We start from the raw sequence: 21,808 nt of genomic DNA, 5'->3' as shown, positions 1-21,808 counted from the left end.
CCAGGACTGGCACCCCCACGGCTTGGACCGAGACCGGGACTGGGACCCTCGCGGCTCGGACCGAAACCGGGACCGGGACCGGCATTCTCGCAGCTCAGGACTGGGACCGGGACCACTGGGAGCCGTGACCCCCGCGGTTAGGGACCGGGACCCCGGCGGCTCGGGACCGAACCGGACCCCGGGGACCGGGACACCCCTCAGCTCGGGACCGGGACCGGGATCCTCGGAACCGAGACCCCTGCGGCTCGGACCAGGGACCGGGACCCAGACCCCCGGGACTGGGACCCCTGTGGCTCGGACCAGGGACCGGGACCGGGACTCCCGGGACCAGGACCCTCGCTGCTCGAAACCAGGACTGGGACCCCCGCGGCTCGGACCAGGACCACGACCCCCAGGACAGGGACCCCGACGGCTCGGGACCGGGAGCGGGACAAGGACCCCCGGGCTCGGACCGGGACTCACCGGACTAGGGCTCGAGACCTAGACTGGGACCGGGAACCCCGGGATAGTGACCCTTGCGGCTCGGACCGGGCCGGGACCAGGAACCACGGGGCTCGGACCGGGTCCGGGACCCCGGGACCGGGACCCCCGCGGCTTTGATAAATGAATTGTAAAGGCAAACCAGCTCGTTTTGGCACGACTTGTGGAAATGCATCCGTATCCTGTGCTGACGTGCTATTTTGTTTTGCTGCAAACCACACAAGTCTGCATCTAGGGAGGACAAGGTATTAGTCATCACCGGTGTCCTTACACAGCCTCTTTACAGCCTCACCGCCTGGACTGCAGGCGTGCTCTTGCCTTTTCCAGGCATCCGAGTGATGGGGTTTGCCTCAATATTGCCTCCACAATGTTTTATTTTTCCTCAGTATTTTCAGATGACTCCTAATACAGTTTCACATATGAAGCACTTTACTCACTTGCGTAGATCATTCAAAACAAAAAAAACCCACCCACCCACCATGAATAGTGTATCTACGTATTTTGCCACAATGCAGGTATGTTTTTTAATTATAATTTCCAATTCAGTACCAGGGTTAGTTTAAATAATTTAATTCTTCTTCTAAGTGCTTTACCGAAACACGTAACAAATTCTCCCTCTATGAATGCTCTGCCAGCGCATGCTATGAGCTTGGCAACTTGATCGCTTGCTCAAAGTGATGATATATTGAGCTGCTTTTGCTTCACAAAAGTATTTTGCTGAGTTGTCAATCCATGTTTCAGTCTTAATATTTTAACTTTTCTCACTTGTCCGACCAAAGAATCATATTTACCTTTATGTTGAGTTTCGTAGTGTTGACGCAAATTGTATTCCTTGAACACAGACACTGAATTCTGGCATATCAGACAAACAGCTCTTTCTTTGTACTCCGTGAAAAAATAATCAGAAGTCCACTTTTCTTGGAATACCCCGCACTCGGAGTCCATTTTTCTTTTTCTTTGACATGATGGTGCACGCGCGCTTCCCACTGGTGCTGGCTTGCTTGTCCTGCCCGGGAGCTGGAGGGAGGGAGAGACGGGGCAGCCGCCCCCCTCCTCAGCCCGGCCGCGCAGTCCGGACAGGGTGGCCAGAAGGGACTGAAGGGACTTTGCCGCGCCGGGGCTCTGGCGACTCGCCCGAGTTGGCTGGGCCTCGCAGTGCAGAGGCTGCCGGCTGAGCCTGCCCGGCAGAGGAGATGCCCGCGCCTCTTGCCCGCCGCGCACCGCAGAGGAGGAGGGGGAGAAGGGGGAGGAGGCGGGGAAAGGAAAAAGCTCCTTTCTTGAAAGTGGAATGGCAGAAGGTGCCATCGTGTTTTAACATATGTGGACAAAATTATTCTTTAGAGAGCCTCAGTTTACTTTTAATGACTCGAGAACCCAAAGCCAGAGTATGCGGTGCATTTGTAGTTTATCAGTTGAGTTTTTACTCCCAGATTCCTTTGGAGCACAAGGCTAAAGTGCATCTGATACCATCAGCACATGCCATTTAGCCCACAGCAATCATCCAGAAGCATCAAGTAACCTCTCTGTTATTTTCTGGCCGTAAAAGTGCTCATCCACAATGCAAAGCCAAACAGCTTAGCTTGAAACAAGAAAAAGCCGAGAGAGGGTTTACACAGCCGTCACCTAAAGGTTCCCAGCTGAGAGGCACGTCTACAAGTGCTTTCGTTTCTCAAGCCTCAACTAAACTCCTGGCTCACTCTGGCGTGATCTGAAGAGCCCGAGACTGAGCGCTCAGCCATGGTGCTGGAGCAACGCCCACTGGTTTCCCGCTGCTGCCCCGACAGCCACTGCAGCATGAGCAAGGCAAGGTGATGCTGAGTGTCTGTGAGGAGCTCTCTCGCTAACATAGTCCCAAGGTCTTCTCAAGGTGGCTGTGCAGACAGAGAGTAGTAACGAGGAGCGGCTGGCATACAGTGCCCGTCTGCCTCTGCAGTCAGCTAAATGGTTAACTGCATCCTTGGCGCTGTTTTACACAATTCACTATTGTGCCTGGAGGCTCCTGCATCTCTGCTGTACATCTCCACTGAGGACCCAGAGATGGAGACCTGAACTTCTGCTTTGCCTAACAGCTAAATTATACTTTGTATAGAAAACTGATCACGTGGTACCCTTGGTGGCAAGTTGTATAGATCTGTGACCCAATGAATTCAGAGTTGCTCTCCAAAAGCTCTGAAGTCTACCAGTCTTACGGTTACAGAGTCCCTACAGGGATGCACACACTCCAGCTGGGTTCTGCGCTCTCTCCTGAACTATGAGCGAGGAGGAGGAACTGAGCGTAGGGCTTCTCATTTCTTCCCCTTTCATGCAGCACAAGGCACTCCAGAAGCAGCCATGGCCTCACGGAGCCTCCTGGCCAAAAGACTTCGATCTTGAGGGCAAAGGCTGAAGAGTGCATGAAAGTGAGAGAGACACCGGGGCAAGCACTTGTCCCACCTTGCAACATCACTTGTCGGCATCTTCTCATCTGATCCCAGGCTGCAAAGGGTTGCAGCTCCACTTGTGAATTACTGGGTACCCTTACAGCGGTATTATCAAGTAAGGAACAACGTTAGAGTAGCAAAAAGACACGGCTCTGCCCTCGGCTGGGGAGGCACACTGGGACAGCCTCCAGCGCCAGACCATTTTTAGCAAAAGCAATCACAAATACAATTAACTTCTTAGCTGACTTGTCTACAAAGAGGGAAAGGCTCCATACGATAAGCAGCACTCATTATTACTCTGCTGCAGAATTTAGTTCTTCCAGAAGTAATACACTCTGTTTTGCCAGCATCTAACAGCAAACCATATAACGTGAAGATGCGGAGTTAAGGTACCTGTAAATGCACTGGTTTTGTTTCCTGGCTTTTGTGCTTCCCAGGGCTGTCCTTTGTTGTGCAGCTCTGATATTTTCCGATTTTTTTATATTTGGATATAGTAATTGCTAACACAGAGTCTAAGGCTAGCAATCATAACATCTATTTACAACACGCACACTGGCTGTGTGCACCTATTCCACCAGCCTCCCGTTTGCTTCAAACATGTCAGTCTCCCTGAGGACACGTTCAATGAGAAACCACCCCCCTACCCTGCAAAGCCCTGCTTTACTTGCTGCCAAGCCTCCTGCATCCCCCTGGGCAGATTACTTTTGGAAGGCTGGCCAGGGAATATTTACCAGCTATTGAATCAACAAAGTTCAGCCACATGCCAACGTTTCATGCTGTTACCTAAACGGTGGCAGAACTCTCAGAACTCCATCAAAACAGAACTGGTTTGCACTTTGGTATTAAAAGTTATGTCCAGGCCTGAACACCTCGTTGAGAGCTGGGCCACACAGCAGGCTCCTCTGGGCAAAGATTTCTTTTCTAAGCAGCCATTATGCAAGTACCAATCTGTGAAAAAAATCTGAAAGTCAAAGAGAGAGAACCTTGATTTGACATAGTGCTCTTGCTGCATGTTCCGTAGAAGGGAAGTCACCCACATCTTTAGATCTAACGGAAAGTAGGAAAGAAGCACCAAGTGCCAGGTTCTGCATGTGGGCTGGGGCAATACCAAGCACAAGCGCAGGCTGGGCAGAGAACGGATGGAGAGCAGCCCTGAGGAGAAGGACTGTGGGGTGTTGGTGGATGAGAAGCTCAACTTGGCCCAGCAACGTGTGCTTGCAGCCCGGGAAGCCCAGGGCCGGGGCGGGTGGAAACTGGGCTGTAAATCCTGGGCCAAAGTTACTTCCTGCAGCTTAAGAAAACTGCGTGGGTCTGGTGATGTCTGGTCGTTGTTTTTAAACCCTTCCCCCCCCCCCCCCCCCAGTCGGTATTTCTAATAACAAAGGGTTAGAAGCCAGCAGGCAGCCCCGCGGCGCGCAGGCAGCGGGCAGGCAGGTGCGAGCGGAGCCCAGAGCCCCCAGCAGCATCAAGGGCAGTACCCACCGCCGCAGGCAGCGCAGCCGAGCGGAGCAGAGCAGAGTGTCCGCAGCAGCGTGAGCCCCGCGCACCGCCCCCCCGCAGGGCACCCCCCCCTCGCTGCCGCGGCCGCCCCGCAGGAACTGGGACATGGCGCAAAGGAAGAGCGGCCGCCAGCTTGGGAACTGCTCCGCCGGGCAGCAGCCGCTGGGTGATACACGTGTCAGCAAGAACCACTGGAACAGGAAGCAGCTGTTTCTTCCAGCTGTGACACGCTCACCCTTGGTCGTCGAGAACATGGAGAGAACACCGATGCGACACCCGTTGCCGTGCCAAAGCTCCATTTATTGCAACACCACTACACGTCTGACAAGGGAAGCCAGCTGGCAGCTGCTGCACATCTGTCACCGCCAGAAAGCACCCCCGCTTCCAAGGTGCGTCCACCAGCAGACGGAGATCTAGGAAGAAAAGGGAACACTGAGTACACAGCAGGGCTCGGGTATGTTTCCCTCGGCAGCGTACAGAGCAACCGCATTTCTGTCGGGCACTACAAAATACGCTTCCAACGGCAGACTAGAACCTGATCACCTGAGGCCCACCCTGCCTGGGCAGGGGCACAACAGGGCACACACGGGAAACCACATCCCGCCCTGCTCCCGGTAACAAGACTGTCGGTAAAAACATCTTTATTACAGAAGGTGCTACTTCTTTAAAATACCTTATTACAAAACATCTTATTACAAAAGTTATTTTTAAAAAAGTAGCATCTTGTTACAAACCACCTTATTACAGAAGTTACTACTGGTTAAGAAAGATCTCATTACAGAAGCTGTAAGGAAAGGTTTCGCCTCAGTTCATCTTACTGCCCGGTGCTCCCGTAGCACATCCCGGCCACAGCTGGGAGCTACACAAGCCGAGGCGGTCCTGACAGCTTCTCTGCTCCCTTCTCGTGCATTTTGCTCAGGGCTGGCTCGTATGAACACGCATGAAGCCGTTACATGGATGGTTCAGGTGCTCTTCCACATGGATCTCCTGAACACCACAAGTAGAGGATGTGTCCCCTTTATCCTTCAAACAGTATTTTAACATGAACACAAACGTATAGCTATTAAAAACTTAAGATCTATCAACATAAATACAATCTTCCTCTAAAAGTTTAAAAAATATTTTCAAGACATAATTAGAACAGAGTATTAGAATAATAAATAAGTTATCATTACAGATACCATTAGCATCAAAAGGAAATTATTAAACCAGAAGAATTCCCCAGGAACGTAAAAGATCAGCAGCTGTGACATACATACACTTGCTGGTGAAACAGAGAGCTGGTTCAGGAAGGAAGAAGGTTTCCCGGTTAATCACTTAGAAAATTAGCTCATCTTTCCTTTAGCTGCTCTCCTGAAATCTCTGACCCATTCAGACCCAGAATCTTGCGACTTTCCAATGCTTTTGTTTCATACACGATCCCCAGTAAAGGGCCACGGTACGACTGCAAGCAAAGACAGCGAGAGCACCAACCACCACCTATGCCGAGCATACTGTAGCTCCCAACAACGTTAAATAGATAAATAAGTGAAACAGATTCCTAACAGAGCACTAAAACCCATTTGCTTCCCAGTAAGGATGTCTCGAGAAAGTGTTTAAGGGTTCCTGTAAAGTTCAGACTTTCCAAATCTAAAGAATACAAACAGCTAAGGAATTACTTTGTATTAATTACTCTGACCACTCGGTGCTTTATAACTTGACGGGTAGAAAATGTAATGAAAGAGGCCTACTAAACAATACCCTACCAAGTTAAAAAGAAAGCAAAAAATAGAGTGGTGTGGGGCTGGTTTTGTTGGTTTTTTGTTGTTTTGTTTTGGGCTTTTTTGTGTGTGGTCTTTGGTGTTTTGTTGGAGGTTTTTTGGGGTTTTTTTGGTTTTGGTTGGTTTTTTTTTTTTAAACACAGCTGAAATGATCCAAAGTGGCTGTTGTGGGCAAAGCTCCACTGCTGCTGGAGTCTGACAGGGAAATCCAGCTGGCAGCTGCTGCACATTCGTCACCCACTTCTCACTCTCTTATTTCGTCCTCCAGAAAGCACCCCCGCTTCCGAGGTACATCCACCGGCAGACGGAGATCTAGGAAGAAAAGGGAATACTGAGCACCTATCAGTGCTCGGATATGTTTCCCTTGGCAGCATACAGAGCAATTTCATTTCTATCAGGTACTATAAAATATGCTTTCAATGTCAGACTATAACCTGATCACCTGAGGCCTACTGTTTAAAGAAACAGGAATTCTTCCAATTTTTCAAAAATTTAAATATAAAAACCCAAAGCAGATTATAAGAAAAGTGCTCCCATTCTTCAGTATGTATTATTTAGAAATGCCTTTGCCACCATGGATACCAAAAGCCAAACATTAATTACTATAAGCCCCTGGCAGTATCTACAGAAAGGCCTGACCTGCTTGTGCCATATCCCTTTGTTTACCCAGAAAAGGCACAATTGCCTCAAAGCACCCCACAGCCAGCGCCAGGATCCCAGAAAAAACTTGTGGCCTCACAGAGAGGACAGACAAGAGGCTCCTTTTTTGACAGTTACCTCGATCCACAGCAAAACAGAGATACTTCCCACGTATGGCCAGATCTTGCAGGTCAAGAAAGCGAACAAGTACCCCGATAAAGTCACAACAGCGCTACCACTGCAAACATCACCCACAAGAAATTTAACCTCTAAACACACACATTCACATCTTCCAGCCTCTGTTCGTTCTCTGTACTACGGAGTTCCTGCCCAATAGGCACCACTTTTGCACTTTCTGACACCTGCCTCCTGCCAAAGCAGACTCTGTTGGGAACACATCTTGAAAACGCATAGGGATGGAGAAATGAGGGGGCTTGTAACAATGCACCTCTAAATTATGGCAAGTTAAGACACAGGGTATGACACCCACTCATCCCAAAGAGCAGACTGCCAGGACAGGCAATTTGAAATGCCTTCAATGAATATATAATGACGTCAAGGTAATGGCAACTGAGCTGGAGCAAGCAGCTGCCGCTCGGACTCCCGAGAGCAACTTCGCTTTGGGCTTCACACCGATGTTCAAAAGCTCAGGGCCAGGCCTGTCCCCACATTAACTCTTAACACCTTTGTAGGAAGAGATCTCACTGTGACCGGATAGGAAAACTAAATGAACGTTAACAATATTTTTGGCTGGAAGGTGCAGGAAACAGTTCAAGGGAACAGACGACAGCATGGGAGACCTTGCCTGAGTGAAGATTTGCCCTTAGCAATTGCACCTAGAAATCTATTTACCTTGGAGGGAATGAGAGAGAACACACAGTGACACAACTGCAGCGGCATGGGAGTGGGTGGTAAATGTCTAGGGCACCTTGCAGCATAAAAAAGAAAAAAAAGTCAGAGACAGTCATCAGATTATTTGCAGGACTAGACGACTCACAGAAAAGATATGGTCAGCCATCGAGAAAGAAAGTTTTTTTCCTTAATGTCTCAGCATCAGCTTAAATGCTTCAGTCCAGAAGTAACAAATTCCCCCTGCTCCATTCTGAGATGCCTATTTCCAGAAAGACGGGCTGCAAACAAAAATTCCTCCCATCAGAATCTGGTCCTTCTCCCATGCTCTTTTAGAAGAGGAAGCACAAGCCACAGATATTAGGTCCAGTACAGCTGTGCTCACTAGCTGAGTGTACCTGTGGAGCACAACGCAGAGGAGATGGGGAAGGAGACTCAAAGTATTTACAGAGTTCCTCTCAATCCTTTGTGAAGTCCAAAAGGACTCCTGTTGCAAGCGTGTATGCTGCCAACAAAAGCGGACAGATTTATTTCAAAACTCCCATTTTAACAGACGAGCTCAGCTAGAAAGTAGTGGGAAAAGCAGATGCATCATCAGCACCTTCAAATCTATGTCCTAAGAGCGAGCTTGGGGCTGAAAAAAAGCAGTCCCTGAAAGGTGAACTATTCCTTGCACCTCCGTGTGATAAACACGGCAGGAGCTAGAGCACCATACCCATCGCTTCTCAAGAAAAAGAGTGGGAAGGGAACAGACGACACAGCCCGTAATCATTTGCAATGATGTATCTTAGCGCCGAGTTAAGTTCTGCACCCTTTGTAGCAGACTCTGGCTCCCGGGAGGACTCAGAAGTAGTTGAAGAGGAGGGTTCTTCACCCGCTGTGTAGTTAATCTGCATTAATGACATTAACTTACAAAACCCACAGTGGATGCTAAATGTTTGCACAGCTTCAAAAAGGGACTCTAAAAATCAACTGAAGGTTACTGAGGCCTTTTCTGCTTAATGGTACAGAAATGCCGAAGACACTGTTGGAGACAGGACAATGAACTAGAGACACCTTTCATCTAGATTCTGCTGGGCAGAATGTTCTTAAAACTGGTAAACTAGAATTTAGCTGAGAAGGCTGGTTAAATACATTGGTTTTCCATTTGAAGGAAGCAGATAACCCATCTCAGTGATTTATGGTGCTGCAGAGATGGGCTGGCAGCTATGGAGGGAAACCCTGGGGACGGTGTTTTAGTGAAAGGACGCTCGCCTTTTCTTGCTACAGAACAGCTGTGAAATGCAAAGAAGTCCAGTCCAGCTCTTTGGAGGGAAGCAATGCCTTCTCCACAAAGGCAGGGGTTTGATTCTTGGTGCGTTTTTACAGATTAACACCTTGGGTTGGGCTCAGAGCTGCTCCCAGTCACTGAAATGTACCACATTATATTGGCTCTCGCTGTGTGGTATCTAGAACTTGGTGTCACCGCGTAACAAAGAAAAGTGATGTTAAAGAAAAGTGACATTAACATAGAAAAAAACAGCCTACTGAAATAGATGGAAGAAGAGCCTTTTTCACAGCAGGGTGTATGTATCAAAGTGCAGGCTCAGAAAACTTGCAAAGGAGTGCCCAAAGGAAAACAGGAAAACAGAGAGGACTCCATCACACTCAGAGGGCAAGTCGCCAAGAAACACCTGGAAATCATCGTGATGCATTTTAGCACACAGAGATTAAAAAATAAGTTGTTTCCAAAGTCTCACAGAGGACAGGAGGTGCTGACAGACAAAGGTGTAGTCAGAGCAGCAGAAGTCAGCTTGCACTTGAGCCTGCCTGCTTCAGGCTTACAGCTGACATGCAGCCGACAGGCTACGCCAGCTTGGAGGCTTCTATCACGCACCCAACTGACTTTGGGCTAGCTTGAGCCTGATCACGTTTGGCTCCGCTGTGCTGTCTATCTCTACCCTTAACACGCACACCAAGCCTCAAAGGTACAACCGTGGAGATGCAGGCCTGGATGACCGTCACATTTCCCAGAGAGCAGACTATGCCAGTTGTTGCTAATTAGCATTAGCATAACAGTGTTTCATCCCTGTGGAACAATCCCATGGGAATGCTTTCCAACATGTTCCTGTACATAACTTTACAACTGGCACGTTAAGCAAATGTTTTGCTTCAGATATGAAAGCTGAGAAGTTTGCTAGTTATCTGTGATACCAGGAAGTAATTGAACAAGAACTCTCGATTATGTGTTTTAAACAAAAATTGTCTTTTTTCAAGGTGGCATCCCACCTTTTTTCTCAGCTTCCTGACAGAAAGACTTTATTCCTTACTTAAATGTTTGAAACTGATGGGCATTATGAGCTGAACTATTAACTAGCATCATGATCTGGAATCTAGAAACTACCCTTTGAAGTGAGCAACAGCTCTTCAAACTCTACCATCGGCTCTTTGATGAACAGCTGTGAGGGAAACAGCCTCTTAGAGACTTGCAGGCTGAACCAAATTCCCCTCTAGAATGGATCCCAAGTACTTTTTGTGTCCTCTTATGTCTCTCTAATCTGTGGACATTTAGGTTTTCCCTTCAGTTACTAGATTTGTGAAGTTTTTTTTAGCCTCAGATACTCTGCGGCTTGTTTTTCTCATGGGCTTCAGGACACTATCAGACTGGTACAATGTATTCAGTGATCTGAGACAAAGAGTTCAGACTTCTATGCTAGCTTCATCAGTTCGGTGGTTTTTGCCCCTGGAACTTCCATAGTTACCTCATTACTCAGTGTTTCCTTCACAGCACTGTCGCCCTCCAGCAAACACATCTATGGACTTAATCTCAATATTGTGACATCCAGGTTTCTGGCACAACTCCCAGAACTTCAAGTTTTATTTACTTACGTAATTTATACCCTTTCCCACATCATAAGTGTCTCTATTGAAGTGTGTTGGTAAGTACACTAAGAAGTTGTACAAGTTAAAATACTAAACTGAAGGAACAATGAGGTACTTACACGGCAGACAACAAGTAAATTCTTCTACTCTCCCCTTTCTGCAATAGTTAGTTTCAGAGCAGCTGTCACCGTAATCTCTGAGAAAACGTAGAATCTTTCTTACCGAGAGAGTTGCCTGTGTCTGAACTGCGTCTTTTCTGGGAGAAAGATTTTACAGATGAATCTGTCTGTCCTACAGATTCGTTCATAGGCTCAGCTCCTGAAGTGAATTGTCTCTCTTCTGTCTCCAATGTCCTGGATTCACTTTTAACACTACTATTCTCCTTAAAAAAACACAACACAACAAAAGAAATAAAACCAAAGATCACTCAATGTTATCTTATAATAAAACTAATATAAAACCAATAAAACAAAATAAAAGCTATTCTTCTCCACTCCAAAAGGGCATCTAACAGGTGGTGAACGCTGCCTAGACAGTTGACATAGTAAGTGTTTTTAACTCAGAATTAAGGTTGCTAAATTGAAACAACCTCTTACAAAACATCATATTAAGCAAAATATGAGATCAGAAAACTAGAATACACAAAGTTAGGGTACATGTCCCCACAGTCTGAACTTTTCCCTCAGTTATTGAACTAGCTACAAGAAATAAGCCAGAAGAAATACAGGTGCACTCATTCTTACCAGCACGTGTAATAATAATGACAGATCTAGCTCAAACAACTTGACAGAGCTGTGTGATGCAGAACCACATGTGAACCACACATTTCTGGTTGGGAATCTCACCCCACCCCATCCAGTCGTTAAGACATTAAGTTATAACGTGTTGCTTGCTTTTTAGAGCCCTCTGCTGCTGCTCTACATGTATTTTGCAGGCAACCATTTGGCAAACTGGTACATTTCCATGATCATGTGGCAAAAACCTGTAGCTTAAAAAAAAAAAAAAAAAAAAAAAAAAAAAAAAAAAAAAAGGCCCGAACAACCAAGTTCTGTTTCTATTTCACTGAGGCAGTACAGGCCCAAAGTTAAGCACCTGGAATCTACCTTTAGACAGAAAAATTTTCACAGTATCACCTGTTCTAGAATAGTCATCTCTTCTGCAAATATCTCATCCATCAATAATCTAAAGATGAATGACTGCTCAGAGCCTGCAATGCTTCCTTCTATTAAGGGGAAAAAAAGCTTTTGAAAACCATTATGTGTGAGTTTACAGAAGACAAGAGGTCACACTTGGTAATAAGATAGTCTTTCCAAAAATCACGCTCACCACCTTGAGTCTGTCATTACTCAGTGTTGAGTATATAACAGGCTATGTGTATACGTATCAATAGAAACACACATACATTGCTTGACAACGTTGTATAATAACATTCAAAAAGGCCTGTGCAAATACAGTAATGGAGTACTCCAGGGAGAACTAGTTCCCTCCCACACACCTCCTGCACTTGCTGGATACCCATTTGACTCGTTTTTTCCTCTTTGAAATGTGCTGTCTGGATGTATTGCTTTAGTACTGTTAACAAGGCCACGAGAAAAACACGTGGCTAGCAGTGCCTGTTGTCTGATGTCTGAACCACAACCCCTTCCCAGGCACAAAAACAAAGAAGGAAGGCAGGCTGTAGGTCACTACCTTCACCAGCTAGAATCCAAGTCTCATGAGTGATGATGACTTCTCTATTCCTGGCGACATTTACATAATAGCAAGTTCTAGAAAAATTAGTGAGCAGCCTTCATCAAGTAGTGAGAGAAAGGAAGATTTCTCAGGTAAGCATTCTAAACTGGATATTCCACCAGACAACTGCTCTAGAAACAATTCTGCAAACTTCATTATTTAAAAAGAAGAGAATAATGAAAAGCAATACCAGGCAGGGGATGTAGAAACCAAATTGCAGTGTTTGATAAAGAAAAAACAAATAACATGCATATTGGGATCACCGTTATTAAGACACTGTTACTAGCCTACGTGGTGAAAGTAGTCTAGACACTCTAACTAGCAGTTCTGCAAAGGACCTGGGGATGCTGCAGTGCCCAGTAAGGCTCACGGCACCTTGGGCTACACCGGGACGAGCGTGGCCAGCAAACTGAGGAAATTTCATTCCTCCTCACTGGTGAACCTGTACTTCCAATGCTGTGCCCAATTTTAACCCTCACAGCTGCGTGTGTGGAAACTGAAGAGCAGTCATACTGCACAGCACCCCTTTCAGATTTCTTTTTATCACTGTGTTTACAGAATCTTACACACCAACTCTTCAGTAATCTAATGTAATAGGTAATAATACCATTTTCATCCTAACAGCATCAGCCTAGCCCACACAAGTCTGGTTCCCAAGCTATCCCTTTTTTTTATTGTTTGGTCTTTTAAGCGAGCATGTTTCCGACCATGGATTCACCGCACCTGTGGACAGACCCTCCACTCAGGTCTAATACTTCTGCAACTTCAGAGTCCGAAGCATTGTTTGGCAGAGAATCAAGCAAAGCTACCAAAGCTGACAGACGTGAAAGTTTTGCCTTTTCACTTCAGTTACTGAAAAACGCCAAAACTGCTGCATCTCACTACTTACATGACTTACGAGACACTGACTGGACTATACCTATACCCAGCTGGAACCATGATGGGAAGCTGAGGCACTAAAATTAGCAACTCGCATGAATGGGGTTTGCTGGATTAACCTTCCCCAAAGAAAGCAAGCGTTTCAGCCTTCACATAGGTATGCTGCCAAGGAGACTGAACGAAATCGGAGGCAAATTCCTCTTGATCAAGCATTACAGAAATGTTCTATTTCCACTTTAACAAGAAAATAAAACATTTCTTAGGAGTAGGAGTGGAATAAGAGATGCCCATTGAAGGCCAAAGCCTCTAGAAGTCTAGGACAGAAATTCACTGAGGCTGAGAGGACAACGCTGGATCTGAACTGTTGAATGTACTAACTCTTTTCATGTAAAGAGCTGCTCTTTAATTTGCTGTCTTTTAGGAAATCGGGAAAGCAGAATAAAGCAGGTTTCTACTAAACTGTTACTTCTATGAGGAAGACAGTTCAAGGCTCAGTGCTGGTCACAAGAGTAATTAAATGCTGGGAAATACTGTGAACGGAACAGAAAACAGAACAGTACCAGCTTGGTCAAAAGGTCCCGTATGCTAAAACCGACAGTTTCAAGGGCTGACTTCAGTCCACAGAGCAGAAACCCGAGATGAAGTACACGGTATCATCGCAAGTCTTAGGGGTGAAAGTAGCTGGAATGTGTAAGCAGGAATGCCCTGCTCTGTTTGCGCTCCTTGTTCTTGCTCTTCCCTACACATCAGGTTACAGCTGTTATTTTGAGACTTGATGCTGGGCAAGACAAACCTTTGATCTGACCCAGCAGAGCTGTTCTGATGCTCTTGTATGAACGGTGGAGGAATTTGCTCCCCCTCTGCTTGTACAGAGAGGAATAGAGCGGTCTTCTGTGCACGTCCACTATTCTGTCATAAGCTTGCTCTAAAACACATGGTACCAACAGGCACTGAAAGCCTGAGTGCTTCCAGATTCAGGGATGAGGAAGAAAACTGTGCTGGAGCCTGATGTGAGGCGTACAGGCACAGAAGCCTCCTCTGGAGAGTTCTGCACCTGCCATGACCCCAGGCTCTGGACAAGCAGGGTGTTAAGTTAACCTTCCCTCTCCCGAGTTTGGGAGGAGGAGACTAGTTGAAGAGTAGTTCTAACAGAAAGAGGGAATCTGTCAAACAAAACGCTGAACATTCCCTGAATTGCTTTTCAATTGCTCAAAAAATGAGGCCAGTTATTTAACCAGTTACAGTCCAGGACCAACATCAGGATTCTCACAAATATACAAAACCTCCCTCCCAAACAACTACGTGGTTCGTGTGCTTAATTCCCCCGGTTCTTGACAAGGAAGTTCGGGTCACGGACTCCAAAGGCCTTCAACAAGGGACAACCTATCATTCTAAAAATGCAGTTCAAAAATTCTCAAAACTGACAACATTTAAAGTGCGGTCAACATTTAATATAATGAGTGGCCACCAATTAAGGAGTACTGCCAACTCTATGCACTAGCACAGGGATGTGCTCTTCCCTACATGGTACTGAGCAGAACAGTCTAGTCTAGGCTTGAGCTATGCAGAGGCTTGATCAGAATACACATCCCTTTCTAGAAAGATACCCAAGAGGAAGAGCACTAATCTTTATAACGCCGAAAGCAACAATGGGAGGTTTGCGCCAGCTGATGATTTCCGATCTAGAAACTTCAGTGAAGGCGTCAAGCTACCGACAGAACAATAAAACAGTAGCTTCAATGCACACACAAAAATGAGACTGAGTGCCTACATGCAAGGTAGGTCTCATGCAGCAGAAACAGATGCAGTCAATCTCCTGAGCTTACCTTGTTTTCAAAACAAAACAAAAAAAAAAAGCAGAGCACGCATTTGCTGCCTTAACAGAGTAACATCTAGAATGCCCCTCACCCCTCATGAGACTTACAATTTTACATACCGGGAAGACCAGGTACAGGTAGACCAAAGTACAATTACAACTTGTTGTACACCACAAAGTATAAACCAATGAAGATGCTTTATACCAGTCAAATGTCAATAAACTATACTTTCCACAGAAAACAGAACTTAACAACTATTTATCAGAAACAATCTAACCGTTTATCTAAATTTAAGCAAAAATCTGCCTCCAGCGGCAATTCTCAAAATACTCTTCTTTGTTGGAGATTAAAGATGGTATGTTACAACCTAAAAAAGCATCCACTTCATCACCACGAATACACCTGCACTACGCATGTTTCCCATGCAAATGAGCACCCTAACTCAGCCAACAGGCTGACACATGTCATGCTCATTAACATGGGAAACATGGGATACTTTTTCATTCCGTCTTCTTTTTTATACCTTGCTTTACCAAGCAAACCCTTCGCTGTCCATTAAAAGCTTAATTAAAGAAGCCTTCAGTTCTTAAGCAGGCAAGAATATTGAAAAGCTATCGGTCCAGACCCTAGCATTACTATCAAATATAGTTACCTCAAGAAAGATGTTGGTTTACCTCTCCTTACCCCTTACCTGCTCTGGACTGAACAATTCTTCCTGAAAAAACACGAGGGAGAACTCAGCTGGGCGGTGATCTGGTTCTTTGCTCCATTTTTCATCTGCTTCCTGTGTGGTCAGAAGTTTTTGTAGTATTTTAGCAGCAGCAGCAGTTTCTATAGACAGAGTGGTATCGGCAGCACAAAGAATGTCAGAAGGCTGTAACGGAGACAAATCCAGTGCTTGATCTGCTTCCACCAGAAATGATGTGTCTGAAGTTACAGGAGTGAGACATTCCAGCTGGCTTTCCTCAGTTGAAGAAGGTGCGTAACTATTAACAGGCAGTGCCTGATTTCCATTAAACTCCAGGATTGAATACTGGCTTTCTGCAGGTGCCACTCCCACCTTTTCAGCTTTGCATGATGAACGCACCTCAGCAGCAACCTGAAACGTGGCTTCAAGACTGACTTCTGCCTTCCTGTTTTCTTCAGATATATTACATAGCCAGTCAGACGGCATCAGTTCAGCTTCGTAAGATGACTGCATTGGAGGATTCTGGAAAAAACAAAATGCAGTGAACTTTTGTATCAAAAAATTACCGTGACAGGATGTGTATTGATTCTGTTTATCCATTTATCCAAAAGCTTGAAAGATTGTCCGTTATTCTCAGTTAAAATAGCAAGTTTAACCAGAAGAAAAAAGAAAAAAGCTACTGCTTTGTCTTGGTTTTCATTAACCACCTTACTCTTGGCACGTTTCCTTTCTTCTATTCATGGTCTATCCTGGAGAGAAGGTTACTTACCAGGAGCTGGTGTATGCCTGCAGATGCATTGTCTGCACACCCTTTGCAGCGCAGGTGTTAAATATACCCAAGCACTCAAATCAGAGACTTCTGGTCTTAGTAGGACCTGTGGGGGTACACTAGAACCACCCTCTTCACGTGCCACATACGTAATAGAAAATGAGAGAGAAAATCCACCTGCCTTCAGTTCCTTCTAAAACTCAAGCATTCCTGTTGTTGTATAAAAAAATCAGTATAAACCGCAACATTTTTAAGCAAAAGAGAAAGGTCCATATGCTGTAAATGTGCATATGGACAACACAACTTGAGGAACTCACCGCTTCTTAACCGATAATACCATTTTCCTCCTCAAGTGATTGTCCATAGGCACATCTACACAAGGGGTGCCCCCCAGGGATGCCCCAGTCCCAGGATGAGTGGGAGTTCAAATACCGATGAAAGGAAATACTGCAAAACTGCCCTGCCTGTCACAGCCTCACATCTGGACTCTCCGGTCATGACAGTGTCCCACAGAGGCACAACTCAAAGTCTGCATCGATCTGCATAAAAACCCGACAGAATTTCAGGTCAGAAACACTTCTTGTAGAACCTACAGAGACTCTGCCTTTGCCATCACAGATCAGGTCTGAACACTACTAAAATTTTTCACTGTAATGACATCACAGGACGACAGGACACAATCAGCAATCCAGTGATGATTTTTTTAGTAGCATTCATATATATCGAGTAACCTTTAAAACAGAATGAAGACAATGAAAGAGTTTTTCCAAAGCAGCAAGTCCTACCCAAGTGAAATGATAGATGACATTTTAACAGCCAGTGTCTGTACTGCTACTTCTTCTGGAGGTGACTCAGTCAAAGGACACTAGAAGGGTCATTTCTTCTGACAAATACAAGTCATACAATGATGTTGAACAGAAACTCAGGTCTATTTAAAATACAGCCTTCTTTTGGAAGGGATCCAGTATGAAGGAGTAGTCCTTAGTGCCTGACTATCCTTAGACCTTTTAGCTGAGCTCATGGTTAATGAAAAGCTACTTCCAGAGACGAGTAAATTAGAGAACAGGAAGCTACAGGATCACCTACTAGGAAAGCCGTATCAGATCAAATGCCAGTGAAGGACTTGGTCTCTCCCTGATGGAGATACCACAAAGAGATGAGATCCTGTCTCCTGGGTGTGTGAAGGCAAGTCCTAGTGTGGATTCGTGTAGATGTGCCAGTTTGCAGATAGCCACAAACTGTGAGGGTGGGGGGAAACAGAGGGGGAAATAAAACCTGGAATTTGAGAAATTTAGGTTAAGTTAAGCAAAATCTTTTCATTAAAGGCTAAGCCACCTTTATGTTTTTATGAGATAGGTTCAAACATTATTCCTCTCATTTGATTTTTTTTTTTCAGTTCTATTTTTTTTAAATGTTAATAAGGCGTTTCATTTCTGTTGCTTTGCTTGTTTAGTGTCATAAGTAGTCAGGATTCTAAGTAAGATCTGGGTTACCGAACCGTCCAGGAATAAGATCATCCCTGCCAAAAACCAATGAACCAACCCACCCATACTGAATCTTTTTCTGCCTCTTCTTAGGGGACCTCAGCTTGAAGCTGTTACAGCACATACTGTCCTCTTGGATGCACTACAGGATCTCGTGTGTATTTCCAACAGGAGAAAGGGGCCACGCAAAGGTACAATTTAAATCTTTTTAGTTCACCTGGAGAAGGATGGGGGGAGGCAGCAACGAAACAAGGAAAACCGATAAAAGATTGAGAAGTCAGGGCCTGAAAGACTAATAGCTTGCTGGTCATTCAAGCTCAAGAGGAAAAATGGTCTGACTTAGCAGAAGTGGTGAAAGAGAAGATGGGCATTTCACTTATAAGATTAGCATAGCGTGTGCAGGAATTAAAGCACAACCACACCTTTTCAGGGACCGCTAGGACTACACAAATCTGGCTTGAGTGCTTGGGCAATCGGAATTAGTTCAGACTTGATTTCTTCTTGAAATAACATGGCTGATTATCATTCCTTATTACAAATAAAAGCAAACTACTTAGGACTGCTTTTAAGGTCAGAAAGTTCTTCTTCTTTTTTCTTGCACGTTTATTTCTTCCATTTCCTGTTACCTCTTGCTTCAGTTCCACAAGGAAATACCGACAGCTTAATAACCATGGTAATAGCAATAATCAAATGGCAGGGCTGCTATTAAAAAAAAACAAAACAAGGTGGGGGCAGGAAAAAAAAAATTAAAAAAAATCGCTGAAATCCAATATGTAGCCTCAGTTCACATCTATGATAAAGCAGCGGGGAAGTATTGAGCTAATGGTTGTGAGCTGCCAGCACTGCTGTTGCAGAAGATAGCAGGAGGTCTCTCAAAAGACTCATTCCTACCCAAGGATACTGATTCATCACACTAATCCAAACCCCACTTGAGAGAACCCAAATGAAAAATGGGTAAGAAGTTGTACCTGAGCTCCCTGTTTTGTAACCAACCGTGATGAGAGTGTAATACAAACCTCCAAAACCCCGATTTCAGAAACCTGGTGAGATACACCATCATCAGCCACCATGTCTGGGTATAACCACTTATGTCCCCTTGCCATTCCATGCAGTAATTCTCTGTAGCTTTTTCTGGAGAGCAAACTGCAGCCAACCAACCAGTTAGTTACGGGCCTGGTCTGCCCGTGTTCCAGTCAGGGTCACCTAACACTTTCAGCAGCTCAGGTGTGTACTGTACAAGCCCAGCAGCTGGCCTCCAAGACCCAGAAACTCCACCTGTCTTAAATCTCTCCTAAACTTAAAAGTGATGCTCTCTGCAAGACCCAGTAAGGAACAGCACAAGGTTTAGGCTTCCTTGTCCAAGAGTGCCCGCTTTTCCTTCTGAGACCACAAAGCACCGTCTGGATCCAACAGAAACGGGGCTGGTAACCAGCTTGCTGACTACTAGCGTGCCGATACGGTTCGCTGTCTTCGGGACTGGTCCAGCAGTTTCGTATAGGCTTTGCCACTCCTACCTAGCAGCACACAGCGGGACCAAACAGCCTCAAACGCCCCGCAAACCACGCTTCAACAGCATCGCACTGAATTCCTGCAACTGGTAGAAGGTATTGAGTGGAACGATAGGAAATATACCACGCAATAGTTCTATTTTTTGTGAAGAACAATAAAAATGCTTAGTCAGCCAGGGCTGATGAATTTTATCGCTTTTGAGGATTTGTGCAAGTGGTTACTGATGGATGATCAATACACCAGCAGGGCAGGATGCTCAATACTGCAGCTTGCCACATCCCCCAGCAGAAGTCTGGGGAAGTATATGCCCCAGAACACACAAAAGGCAAACTGATTATTCCCCACAGCTCAGCAAGAACCGCAGGCAAACTGCTGTCTTCTGTACCACCTGCACAGCCTGTCACCACGTTCCAGGAGAAATGACCTATGCTATGCTAAGACTCAGAAATCTCAAGAAGTCCCGTTGATCCACGCGGTACGATAGTTGTGTTACCCTGCTCAGAGACAGCCGGTTACTGACCTGGTGGAACTGATACAGGGCACTGCTCGCCTTTGGCCTTCTCACGCAGAGGATCGCCTTCCCGCAGTCTGCCCAGATGCTCGGCAGCTTTTTGCTGGGGGTTTCCAGGAAACAAAGCAACCACTAACAAGTGGCCTAAAGCTCTTCTGACTCCACACACTGCCCATGGACTTGCTTCTCCAAACAACTGATTTTTACTAGACCCTTTGGACACTGTATATTATCCTTCAATCTAGCCACAACACCACCTTTGACAACTCCTTTGGAATGATTTACTATCCCATGGATCTCGGCCTTCCGAGATAAGCTATTTAATTGTGACTGCCCATCGCTCAGACGGATCCTCATGTCCTGGATGAAAAAAGCAGCTCACAATCAAAGTGAGAGGACAAAGATGCACTGTGCAAAAGACAAATACTACAATATCGACGGCATGACTGGCTGTTGGCTATTTATAGCCTTACACTAACGTGTTATCCTGGCCATAACCTGCCCATCTTGGATAAGCTTATTTTTTAAAAGAAGTCACGAATAAAAGAGAAAGGTTGATATTTGCAAGACAGGAAACTGGATGATCAAGCTTGGGTAGGTCAACCCTTTTTCAACACGCATAAGCATAACTTGCTTCGCTTGTCCTCTGTGAGGGGAAAAAAGTATATGCGTTATGCTGTAATAAAAAAGGAAGCTCTTGCATTTTTACTTCAGATCTTCTGATATCTGATAAGCCAGGCCCTCCAAATAAGGTGCAGTTTCCACTAGAATTACATAACGCATTTTACAGGAAGACTGGAGTTATCTTTAATAAGAGATCTCCGAGGTGAGGCCCATTCCAAAAAGTCACCTTAGTTTTTCTCGTTCATCAAATCAAACTCAGGACTGCAGGAAACTATCTGAGACAAAGAAGTGGAGCTGCTTCTCAGTATTTTCATAATATTAAAGAATCTCTTTTTGTCCAGGCAAGAACATTCTTCAAATACAAATGCAGGCTCATTAACTAAAAGTGATTCTGGTGAAGTCAAGCAAAAACACTCCACTGATGAGGACATCCACTATGCTGCTACCCTGAAACCTAACCTGAATTACAAAACTACCCGTTTAACATTCAGTGGTTCTTTGAAATAGGTATTTGTAAACCACATCACTTTCACTTTATCAAGCAGATCCATTTTCAAATTTATATCCTTAATTTCACAAGTGTATAAACCTGCAGTTCATTCATACAGTCTCCTTCGCTTTCACCTCCTTTCAGTAGGCTACGCTCACCTGGACAAAGCTGTCGTGGGTGCACGCTGAAGCAGCAGGACCAGCACAGCCAGCCAGAGGATCTGTGTGGGCTGCTGCTGAACAACTCTGCGGCGTGGCTGCAAGAATTCAAACACAGCTATCAGACTGCCAGAACCTGTGTCTGGTGTGCAGAGTTCTATTGCTTACTTTGATTAAACATTTCAATAATCACACAGTAAATGAAATTCCAGAAATTTATTGTTACCTCCCAAGTCATTTTAAGACCAATTTCTTAATCTTAAAAATATTTAAGATATGTATAAATACATTAAAAATATATATTGTAAAATTGGTAACACACACACATACATACATGCAGAAACTTCATAATCAGAGTCTTTTGTGTCTTAGTATCACCTCTCTGATTTGGCTGCTTGAGTTTCTTGTCACAATACACCACAGAAAGCGTATTCACATAGCTGAGCCTAGGTGTTCATACACACTTGTAACCATGTGAATTTTAAGACTTACAAAGAAAATGAATTATCTTACCAAGAGTGTATCATTCCGAAGAATATCATGACTACTCCTAAACTACCACTCACCAGAAAGGTCTTCTTATGTAAATGAACCCTACAGGCACAGATGCATTCAAAAGGCACGACTGGACTTGCACT

The 21,808-nt window shown here is 45.2% G+C and overlaps 1 protein-coding gene across 5 annotated transcripts; it reads right to left on the bottom strand.

Moving 5' to 3' along the window:
* Positions 1–891: 891 nt before the first annotated feature.
* On the bottom strand, positions 892–21,688 carry LOC308071909 (heat shock factor protein 5-like). 5 transcript variants are annotated; one of them, XR_013931364.1, is made up of 4 exons: positions 15,629–20,677; positions 10,733–10,892; positions 5,660–6,472; positions 892–4,813 (listed from the first exon to the last, which is right to left on the bottom strand). XR_013931364.1 is itself a non-coding variant. In XM_080408027.1 (4 exons), exons 1-4 carry the CDS (start codon positions 21,124–21,126, stop codon positions 4,632–4,634), a joined length of 876 nt encoding a protein of 291 aa, XP_080264153.1. In that variant the 5' UTR covers positions 21,127–21,688; the 3' UTR covers positions 892–4,631. The 5 variants fall into 5 exon arrangements, 2 of the variants coding, with proteins under 2 accessions (XP_080264153.1, XP_080264152.1); XM_080408027.1 differs by lacking the exon at positions 5,660–6,472 and adding an exon at positions 21,112–21,688 and having other exon boundaries at positions 15,629–16,147; XM_080408026.1 differs by having other exon boundaries at positions 6,409–6,472.
* Positions 21,689–21,808: the final 120 nt, after the last annotated feature.

Source organism: Falco punctatus (genome assembly GCF_963210335.1).
Source record: "Falco punctatus genome assembly, chromosome: 12".
NCBI lineage: Eukaryota > Metazoa > Chordata > Aves > Falconiformes > Falconidae > Falco > Falco punctatus.
The sequence above is the reverse complement of the archived record's forward strand: the minus strand, read 5'-3'. Positions and strand labels throughout refer to the sequence as shown.

Bases quoted from the DNA above. Each gene is read 5' to 3' on its own strand.
- LOC308071909 (XM_080408026.1), bottom strand. From the start codon at position 16,225: ATGGATAAACAGAATCAATACACATCCTGTCACGGTAATTTTTTGATA. The intron at 10,893-15,628 runs GTAAGGGGTAAG...TGTTTTTTTAAG, and splicing joins AATTGTTCAGTCCAGAGCAG to GAGAATAGTAGTGTTAAAAG. The intron at 4,814-6,408 runs GTGAGAAGTGGG...TTTTCTTCCTAG, and splicing joins CTGGAGGACGAAATAAGAGA to ATCTCCGTCTGCTGGTGGAC.